This window comes from Solea senegalensis, linkage group LG13 (genome assembly GCF_019176455.1).
Source record: "Solea senegalensis isolate Sse05_10M linkage group LG13, IFAPA_SoseM_1, whole genome shotgun sequence".
NCBI lineage: Eukaryota > Metazoa > Chordata > Actinopteri > Pleuronectiformes > Soleidae > Solea > Solea senegalensis.
In genome coordinates, this window is record NC_058033.1 from 1,450,516 (window position 1) to 1,461,974 (window position 11,459).

Below are 11,459 nucleotides of genomic sequence, written 5' to 3' on the forward strand. Positions count from 1 at the left end.
TATATGTACATATATATGCAGTCTATGTGGCAAAAGAAATCACACTGGCCCTTTAAATTTCTAGTTCTGTCAAAGTTACTGTTGTCATTATTTATTTTGTCATTTCAATTGTCTTTTGTGCAGAATGGTGTTGGTGGTGTGTTGTTGTTTGGGATACACACAGGCCTGTTTTTGTGAGTGTGTGTGTGTGTGTGTGGGGTCACAGGATGGACTTCACCCAAGCTAGAACCGCCACTGTTAACAAGGTAAAATAAATAAATTAAAAAAAATAATAATAATAAAAAAAAGTAGGTTAAAACTTCTTCAAAGGTGACAAACAAAAATCTTCAATTTTGTGTTGTCAAGTGATGTCCTCCAGAGAAACTTTATTGAAGAGGTACATGAAGGTTGGTCTGGACGGAGGTTTCCTCCTCCTGCTCCTCTGTGTCTGCTGCACCTGCGCTCTGCTTCCTCCTCCCGCCCACCGGTCTGTTTGTTTCCTCGTCGTCATCGCTGATGTCTTTATCTTACCTGCCGTGCCACACTCGCCCGAGTCATTCCTTTCTCCACCTGCCGGTTCAAACCACAACAACGCGACTTCTCCCTTTAAAATGTGGACTACGGAGCGTTAAGTGACGAGGTGCCGCCGCCGCTGCCACCGCCGCTGCCGCCGCCTCCTCTTCTTTCTTGGGGGAAATGCAGGACCAAAACGGCAAAGCAGCGCACGGGAGTCCCGATGTAGCGAGTGAAAACACAGCTCAGGTAGGAGCGGAGGTTTGTTTGGACTCTCTTTACTCCAAGTATGTGACTCTGTTGTGGGTTTGAGAGGCTCGTTTCCCTCTTAAAGCAACGTGGGACCCCCTTACAGTCGCTAGAGTTTGACCTTCCGGGCCCCCCACCGCTGTTCCAGGTCAAAATATGTTCAGGTGAAGCTGTCGAACCTGTTCGCCCACATTACTTTCAGCTCCGGGCCACTTCCTCTGCTCTATTTAACTCAATGAACAGATGTGATCACCCAGACTGTTCTCATGGTGTTACATCACAGGGTCGAATTCATTTAAGGGAGTCCTGCTTTTGTTTTACGTCATCAAAACCATCAAAACCATCAAAACAAGCCCATGTTGCTCAAAAGTGTAGCTTTGGCCTATTTCACTCATATATACTGCATGTGTAGAACTTTGTCATACAGAGAGACGTTATTGTCAGAAACTGTAGTAAGTCCTCAGAACATTTTCTTAAACTTTTTAAAAATTTAAATAATTGATCAAGTAACAGGTCATTAGTGTATAAGGGTTTAATATAAGAGATGATTGTCTTCCGGTATATTGATTCCCACCCCAAATACATATACACGTATGTATGTATATATATATATGTATATGTATGTATATATATATATATATATATACATATATATATATACATATATACATATATACATACACATATGTATATATGTATGCGTATGTACATATACAGTACATATACGTATGTATATATATATACTGTAAATTTCCCAATAAAATGTCAGTTAGGTTTTGCTCCTTAACAAATCTGTGTCTTAAGAGAAGACACAGATTTGTGTTGTGGTTCAACATTTGTTTGCGCATAAACACGATATCGACATACTGTATATTCAGTCTTCATGTATATTGGTATTGAATAAAAATATATCCCGATATACATTGTTATTGAGGTATTGCCCTAAGGCTCATCTGTTATTCTGAAACTGGAATTGCATTTTGAAACAATTAGCAAATTGCAAAAGCCTCAATTGTAATTGTTCTAATTGTTCCACAGCAGTTTTGTTGGTATCTTATGTGAAAATCCTCCATCTTGTTTATATAACTATATAACACAGTAAATATTGAACTGAGTCTTATGTTTACTAATCAAGTGTCAGTCTATTATCTGTGAGAGTAATTGTTCAGCCCGTAACACTCATGTATTCATCCCTAGATGCTGTGATCATTTGATGATGAGTTTTATGTCAACTTCCTATTTCCCTTATCAGGGTCTCTATACCTCAATGTGTTCATATGTTAAGATACATATTTCCCTGCTGCTCACATTATTAGACATACTGTGTATACTGTGTAATGTATTAGATTTTGGACAGTTTGGTCTAAAATGTGCTTTAAAAATCAGTTTCAAACAGTTAACCCATGGTTGGTTGATCAACGTGTCACTGGTTGGTTATGAATAAATAAAACAAAGCAGAAGCTCCATTCTGTTCCTCTCTGTTGCCTGACATGAGTGACTGTAGTTCCTCTCTTTTTAGCGATGGATGATAAGCACAAAGGAAGAAGGACGAAAAAGTCCAGTTGATTTCTAACACGTCATGATGTATTGTTGACGCTAATCCTCAGGGTAAACCTTAACCTAACTTGTTTGACAGTTATAATGAAGGATTACCTGTAAGTGCTGTACACATGCCGTATTAAAATGTAACCGATCACTATTGATCTTACAAAGTTCAACAGGTTTGTGACAAGATTTATCATGAGAAAAGAGAACTGATTAGTTCCAGACGTGCATTAATATGTGTATTGTGTATATCCTATGTCCTAAAGCTTGTTTCTATTTTTTTCTAGAATTCAGTTCATTTCAACGATCATACAATCACGCAAAATGGCCACAGCGCAACAACTACGGCTGGTCCACAGTCGCCGATTGACTCTCGAGCCCCGAGTCCTTTACCCACTCCAGTTCAGATTGAGCCGAGGGAGCAGTGGGGAGGAAAGTACGAGTTCCTGCTCTCCTGTATTGGATATTGTGTGGGACTGGGAAACGTGTGGCGGTTCCCATACCTATGTTACCGCAATGGAGGAGGTGAGTGGTCCACAAACTTGTCCACTCCCATTTTGACATCTCAAATGCTTTAAATGCCAGTGTGCATATCTGTAATAATTTGTTCCACTCACTTGGGCAAGAGGCGCTCTTCACCCTGCCCTTGGGTGTGCACTGTCCTTGTAATTGTGCTGCCTTATTTTGCACTCTCTCAATCCAAGGCTTGTCATGGCAGCCCTTGGTGCTGGAACCTGGAACACAAAGCATTTGTTAATCCCTAGAAGGAGAGACAGTGTGTTTTTCCTTGATTACACACCAGACATGTGGTCTGTCTGTGTAACCCAGCCTCACATTCTATGCGTCCTCATCTGATGTCAAACATGTTGGAGCTTGACTGACAGTAAAGCAGGATAACATGAACATCGAGTGAAGCTGCCACCTACACAGAGGCTTTTATATGTTAACCTGCCTCTACAAGCTGTTTGCTGCATTAACTGAATCATAACCAAGGATGTCTCTCTCAGCAACAACCTTCCTCACACTGACTTGTCTCTAATCCTCACAGGTGTGTTTCTCATCCCCTACTTCATTATGCTCTTTGTCTGTGGTGTTCCACTCTTTCTAATGGAGCTGAGTTTAGGCCAGTATGGAGCAGCTGGCCCCATCACTGTGTGGAAATGCTGCCCCCTTCTCAAAGGTAAAGATCCACTCCATCACACTTCCTACACGTTGACATGTTTTTCTGTGACGTAGAGAGATACAGCACCACCTGGAGGTGGTAGAGTCAGACATACATGACCAATAAATCAAGTTTTTTTAGTTATCCAATTGCCTTTCTTTGTCACACAACCTTAGCTCAATTAAAAAAAGTTATAAGTGTATAATGACATAAATAATATTTTTGGTTTATGGCATTAGAATAAGCCTTTTGTACATGCTTTGGGCAGACCTTTATGTAGACTGCCATCTTGCACCACTATTTTTCTACAGCACTGTATAGAATAGACCTAGTTTTTCAGTTTAAAAGTAAAGTCTAGGAAGTAGGAAAGAAGTTGCATTCCGTCACTAAGTGGAGACCTGGTTAGTTGCATAAAGAACTCAGTTTAAATGACTTTTGTCTACTTTTCACTTGATTTATAATGTCAATAAACATTTTTCTGAGGAGTTATTAGTCTTAATCACTAGTTTTAGATATTCTTCAATAGCTAACGAAACATTTAATGTGAATTAACACTGTGTTATAACTGACAGTGCTGAACAGCATAAGTCATATGTAATGATTTACATCAGAAGGATCTGAAGTTGACGTCAACATACCTGTGTCACCAGTGAGTCTGCAATAGCATTGTATTCAAACAACACAACTGGCGTCATCATTACTGTAAGTCATGTGGCCAGACCCTAACACTCCTCAAAGCCTCAACATATCATCACATCTGATACAGGTACCTTCAGGAACTGTGTCAGAGCCAAAAAAAACAGAACCAGTTATGCAGGAGGAATCATCATGAGGGTTGTTTTATTTTAAACAGAAAATATCAGCAGCATCTTGGCAGATGCCGAGGACTTAAGTGCGGCAGCGATGTCTGACACAATAGTTCATATCCTATTTTGTCTGAGATTTTTAAGCTGTCTTCTGTCATTTCTTACAGGTATTGGCATTGGAATGCTCTGTGTGTCCACACTGGTGTGTCTCTACTATAACGTCATTATAGCGTGGACGTTTTACTACCTCGGCAGCTCTTTTCAGAGCCCCTTACCCTGGTCCTGTGATGCTTTGGCCAACGCAGCCATCTGTGGTAACAACACAATCAGCAATAGCTCCAGTGGTCGAGCCCTCAGCCCCTCAGAAATCTTCTGGAAGTAAGAGCTTTTTTCGCACATTCATTCTTTTATATGATTTGAATAAATCAGTGTCTGTTTTGCATATGTATGTAAGCCAGGGTTGCCACAATATTGGAATGTCAAACTTGATGCTGAGACCCAGGGAAATACTAAAAATAATAATGTTCTATGCATAAAGAATATACATTTATTTGTCTAGTTTACGAGGGCCATATTTGATAATGTGAAGATTCCTATGGGCCAATGATCCCTGCAGAATTATTAATTTTTTTGACAGTAAAAGTAACATACAACTATGTACCTGTATATAATATATACAAGTACAATTATAGGCAAACCATAAGAGTTTAATACAATACAATACAATACATGCACTGTTTTATAACAGTTTTGCAGTTGATGAATCGGAGCGCAACTCCTTACCAGCTGAACTAATGGGGACGGTGCATAACTCCTGTTACATGCAAGGGCCAATTTTCCATCTCAGTCCATCCCTGGCCAAAAATAATACATTATAAATCCTCACCAAAGCTGTGGGCCATATATAAACTGACCGTGGGCTGGACTTTGGACATGCATGGCCTCGTGAGAGGACACAAATGTCCGAAAACCCGCTGCCAACTCATGGTCAGAGGCTTAACTGCAACACAACTGTCAGCAATATTTCCATATTGTTAAAGCAAATAATCTATACAGTATCACACCATTAAACATTCAGTAACATAACACTTTCAGTCTGTTATTTTTGATAAAATAACACCCTTTTGAAGTTACAGATGGGCAGGACGTTGTTATTTTACTACTAGCCATAGCTGCTAGTTGCTAGCTAACGATTTAAACAAGTTTAATAGTTTAAAGAGGATGTTTTTCTGACCAGGTGTCATGTTTAAGTTGTTTAGTTTGATATGTTAAAATTGTTGTGCCACCACCTTGTAGCATGTTTTGCATTCTTAGCCCTTCTCTGGTTGTTTGCCTTGTATGCAAAATTTGCTTTTTGACTAAAATGTATCGTGAAGGTCTTTTAAGTTTAGTGTAGTCAATATCTACACTAGTGTTCATGTGTTTAGCTGCTGTTGAGGCGTGGAGCTGTGTGTGTGTTTGTCTGTTGCGGTTTGTTGTTTTCAGTATCTTTAATATTGATTTGTTTTGGTTTTTTTACCCTAACTGCCCTAACTGTAAACTTTGTAATACTTGTTATACCAAGAGACCGTTTTATATTTAGGACATATATATCTTTTCTTTTCTCTTCCACAGACTATTGCAGCAGTACACACACCTTGAACAAATACTTGACTGTTTTTCAGTAAACACTATTGTTTACAATGACTGAAGACTTTAAAACTGTCAACTTGTCAGCTAATATTACAAAGAACTTAAAGCCTCACCCGACTGTAAAGGATTCTTGGAAACACTCACCTAATGAATAGAACAAATGCCAGTATTTGATATTTTATAATGTTTTAGTGCAAGAGTTGTAAGACAAGAGGAGTATGAACACTTTATAACTACTCAGTTCTGTGAAATGATCTTGTTAACATAATGAAAGCATAGTTTTCCTTCTTTTTATAGAATCAGTCAGAAACACCTTGATTTCTGACGGTAATACATTTTATATGTTACAGCACAGCTCCACCAGCACAAACACACACACACATACATGGTGTAGGCGGGTTCAAATCAGGTCATCGTCACCTCTCCTTTTGTTTGTTGGACAGGAAGTTTGATACTGTTTACATTAATATTCTGTACAAACACTGAGGACCGACATTTGCAGACTTTGATCCCCACAAATGTGTACATGGATGTTCAGCTCTGCCAGATTTTTATTTAACACGTTTTTTACAGTCTGAGGAAATTCTGCACCACATGTGTATGTTTATGTCTTCTGTGTCTTGCAGTGAGCGAGTGCTGGGTGTCGTGAACAGTGAGGGCCTTCATGACCCAGGCCCTGTGCGATGGCCCCTGGGCCTGTGCCTTCTGGCCGCCTGGATCATCATCTTCCTGTGTATGCTCAAGGGCATCCACAGCTCTGGCAAGGTGAATTCACACAATGAAGTTATTATCAGTTCCCATATTGTGCGCACAAACCCAATCCTGCCATGATGCGTGCGCCTAATCTCTGTGTCTGTGTCCTCCTGTTTTCAGGTGGTTTATGTAACAGCCACCTTCCCATACTTTGTGCTCATTGTACTCATCATCAGAGGTGCTACACTGGAGGGCTCTCTTCAGGGTGTTGCTTTCTACCTCACACCGGACTGGAGCCGGTTAGCTAATGCACAGGTACTTAAGATGGTAGACTGACAAATATGAAGTTTAGGAGTCTATGAGCTCCATACTTTGTTATTTTCTAAGTATATTTCTGTCTTAAATGTTGCAGGTGTGGAATGATGCAGCCTCACAGATCTTCTACTCTTTAGGTATAGGTGTTGGAGGCTTGCTTTCTATGGCCTCTTACAATAAGTTTGACAACAATGTCATCAGGTGAGTTTGTGTTTTGCTCTCTTCCTGCAGTTGTGACAGCTTTAGTGTCTTAATCGTGGTTCCTTTGATTTCAGGGACACTATAATCATCACCACAGGAAACTGCTGCACCAGCTTCTTCGCTGGATTTGCTATATTCTCAATCCTGGGCCATATGGCATGGAGGAAGGGAGTGCCTGTTGCAAAGGTGGCAGATACAGGTAGTTACCTGCCCTGAAAGGAAGGTCCTCAGAGCTGCTGTCAGAGATGTCATCTTTTGGCTGACTTACACACAAACAGATTAGCTTCATAAGCAGGGTAAACAGACTTTTTGTGGAGTTCTGGCCCCTGATTGGATTAAGTGTTAACAAACTTTGCTTAGATTAACTGTCAGACTACAGTCTACAATATTCTTAAGAATAGTTTAGTCACGCAATAAAAGGAGAATGGCAAAAAATGTCCATAGAAAATGTTTTAATTAGAGTGATTATTTACACATTAGCATGAATTTAGAAGACCATAGCACTAGCAACTTTGAACCCCTCTCTTTCCAAATGTGTAGTTGCGTGTCTTCATCTCAAACTGTTTTTGCCTTCAGGTCCTGGTTTAGCATTCGTTGCTTACCCAGAAGCCCTCGCTCTACTGCCAGGCTCGGTGTTCTGGTCCATTCTGTTCTTCCTCATGCTCTTTATGCTGGGGGTCGATACGCTGGTAAGGCAGCACATTTTATTAACAGTGGGGCTGATTCTACCTCGAAAATCCATCCACCTCAGTACATATGATCATGTTTTTGCCTCACAGTTTGGAAACATGGAGGGCATCACAACTGCTGTGCTGGACGAATTCCCGCAGCTCAGAAGGAACACTCTACACAAGTCCTTGTTCTTGGGCACTCTGTGTTTTTTCTTTTACCTAATGGGTCTTTTGCTAGTGACTGATGTGAGTGTGCTTATTAATAAATTGTAGTGAGTGAGTTTGTGTCTCCTCTGTGAACACTCTAACATTCCCCATGCTGTCTCTGTCTTTGTAGGGAGGGATTTACTGGTTCACCCTCATTGACTCCTTCAGCACTAGCTTCGGCCTCATCATCATCACCCTCTTCATGTGCATTGGCATCTCCTTCTTTTATGGTAGACCATCTCACTCCCCCAACGTTCGCTTCAAACTCCACACACATAATCTCAGTCATCCGGGACATATGGTGTCTCACAAGATCAGAAATGTTCTATTTTGTGAAGGATACAACGCAAATCCAGTTTTAAAACTGCACTGATATGCTATTTTTATTTTTTATTTTCACCATTTCACCATTTTGTCACATTTTCTGTCATATTCCATCTCCCCAGTGTCATTAATGAACTTCTCTTTTTAGGAGTTGACCAGTTTTGCCAAGACATCATTGATATGATCTGCCATTGCCCTCCCTGGTGCAGCAAAGTGTTGATTTACTTCAAAGCATGCTGGGTTTTCTTCACGCCGTTTCTTCTGCTAGTGAGTAAATATTACATTATAGTACATAGAAGTTGTTGATCCACTGCACTCTCCATCAGTAAATATTGTATTCAAATACAGTATGTTTCCTTGTGATTTTGGGGTTCGAAATGATTTGTTCAGATTAACTAAACATACCAAATGAAGCAGCAGTAGACCACCAGTTCCTGTGTCCCTGCGAGGAAGGGAGTGAGAAAACTTCACAAACTTCAGTTTTCAGGTTGAAAAGGTCGTCAAACAGCAAGAAAAGGAGGCAAACATATTCCTAAGATACTGTAGACCAGCATTTTCTTCAGTGGCCAAAATCCATTTTTCCTTCTGTCCGTGATGGCAGCCATGTGATCACTGAGAAAGAGGGAGAGTGTCTGGCTCCAAGACTGGTCCACGAAATGGTTTATTATTTGTCATTACCTCATATGAGCCCATTTTCAGAGGTATTTAGAATGCATCAAGTTCATTTATGACCTTCTGTACTAAGTGCACTTCTGGGCTAAAGCACATATCATATACAGTATGTGTAACATTGTTGGTTTGTATCATCTTTGCACAGTCCATGTTACCTCACTCCCTCTCTGTATGTTGCCCGAAGCAGTCGTAATCCACACTAAGGCATGATGGCTCCTTTGTTGTCTTGTCTTGTATTGTTTGTACCTTCAGATTGTAATTCGAGGAGTTGTTTCGACGCTGTACTACCCAGAGAGTCTATTAAAAAACATTAAAGGGCTGAGCAGTTTGTGAGGGTTTGAGAACCATTACAAAAGATCACAGAAACTGAAATGACATCACACCCATTTGAATCTTAGCCAGCGGTGCTAAAATAGTCACAGTGGTGAATAATTCAAGAGGAGAAACTGACACTCAATCTGAGTTCACCCTGCAGCTTCTCAGTCTCTCCTCTGTTTCCGTTGTAAATCTTTAAGATGTGCCTTTTTCACCCTAGTTCATCCTGACGTACATCTTCATTGAGATGTACAACACATCACTCACCTACGGGACCTACGTGTACCCACGCTGGGGCAAAGCCCTGGGTGTGTGCATGGGTGCGACCTGCTCTCTACAGATCCTCATCTGGGGCACCGTGGCCATCTGCAAGCAAACTGGAACATTGAAAGAAGTCAGTATCACCGCTATGTCAGTTTGAGATCTGGTTACAGTGAAGTCACGCTCTCACTTTACAGTGAACCGGCTTCCACTTCATTCATTGTGGAAGTAGTGGCCTGTGCAGGATGTCTAACGACCGTCTCCTGTTCCTTTTTTCATGCAGCGTTTCCAGAAATCCATTAGACCTCTTAATACCTGGCGGGTAAACAACTTGAACAGCGCGAGGGCAGCAGAGGCGTTTGTAGAGCCTGAGAGAGTGGAGGGTCCGTTCACTGTCACGCTTACAGACATGGACTTCACTGCGATGACATGGGAGGTGGGAAGTGAGTCGTGACAGCGCGGCGAGCACTGTGATGAGAGCACAGCAACGAGCAAACTGGATGTCACCAAGAGAAAAAAAAGGAATTCATCATTATCCTATTTGCCTCTGGTGGCTGTGTCAGAACAGACTGTGTCCTGTTGGACTTTGTGGATGAACTGTGTTATTTATACTCGTATGTATGATTGGAAAGTATTTTGAAAAGCATTTTTTACAAAGTGTAGCATACAGGTTTACAGTTGTTTGAAAGTTTGGATCATCCTCATCTTGCATTGTAGTATAGTAGGACATTTGAATTTAAAGAACATGGTTCTGATTGTATTTATTGTCATAGTGGTGTAATGCAATTAATTTTCACCAACAACAGGTAGCAGCAGCATGGGGACCAGATTTTTTTTTAATTATCTTGTACAGAGACTCTTGGCTGTTACCATATCATCACATGAAGAAGTGACCACAAATCATCAGCCTTCCAGACTGAACGGTGTTTACAACACAGCCTTACCAAGTCTGGACTAGTTTTTAATTAATCATACTTTTTTTTTAATGGTTTTTAAAAATACATTTTGCAATTATAAATAAATTTTATTTAAAAAGACCTTTGCAAATGAATGGTTTGTGAATGTACTGCCAATGTGTTCATATATAACATTTTTCTACATAAAGTTCTCTTTTTGTTTAAAAGAAGATAAAACAGGTGGTCTACATACAAAGAATGAAATTGAAACAAATAGATAATTAAAAACAAAAAAGAGAGTTTAGCAAAAGGCTTTTTTTTTGAAGATTTGATCTGATAGTTTGTATTTCAAAAGAGCAAATCCAGCAGATTTCTGCAGAAAACAGCACTTTGTTCATTGGAAACAGAACTTTTTGTTAAATGAAGCTTAAACATGTTTCTGACCAATGTGTATAGTTTAAAATATAGTTTTATTTATATGTGTGTTAACCCCTCTTCAGTAATCATTATCATTAGTTTATGCTATTCAAATTGTAATAATCCTTTGGTCGAGGACTAGATGATTGTTTTATTTATTTAAAGAAAGGGACAATGCATATTAATAAACATTAACATTTTTAATAAAGATCAAAATGCATCCAGGGAAACAAAACCTTACGGAACATGAGAGCTCACAAAAATACAAAAGTCACATAAAGGAGGAAATACATGCACGTACACACATTTATTTAGATATTTGTGTCCTATTTTTTTAGAGTTTCCTTCACTAAATACGTTATTAAATGGATAAAGTTACCATGGTAATAATGATCAGTGATGTGATAGGTTGCTGGTGAGGATACTCACCTCCAGTATGTTGAAATATGAACTGGCTTTATGGACATTTAAGTGTACACTATTTGATTTTTACCTCAAGGGGGCAATGAATGCACAAATTGGAGGTTAGGTTTCTGGGGATGTTGCCATATTCAGTTCATTGTCAAATACTGAAGCAAAACTGTCAAGAGTGACAAATAAT

General features: G+C 39.8%; 1 protein-coding gene across 1 annotated transcript; it reads left to right on the top strand.

Moving 5' to 3' along the window:
* Nucleotides 1-335: 335 nt before the first annotated feature.
* Nucleotides 336-10,575, top strand: slc6a7 (solute carrier family 6 member 7). The gene is made up of 14 exons (XM_044042962.1): nt 336-741; nt 2,574-2,811; nt 3,335-3,466; nt 4,422-4,632; nt 6,513-6,651; nt 6,760-6,894; nt 6,992-7,095; nt 7,170-7,294; nt 7,672-7,784; nt 7,875-8,012; nt 8,104-8,203; nt 8,446-8,564; nt 9,505-9,678; nt 9,829-10,575. Exons 1-14 carry the CDS (start codon nt 676-678, stop codon nt 9,997-9,999), a joined length of 1,965 nt encoding a protein of 654 aa, XP_043898897.1. The 5' UTR covers nt 336-675; the 3' UTR covers nt 10,000-10,575.
* Nucleotides 10,576-11,459: the final 884 nt, after the last annotated feature.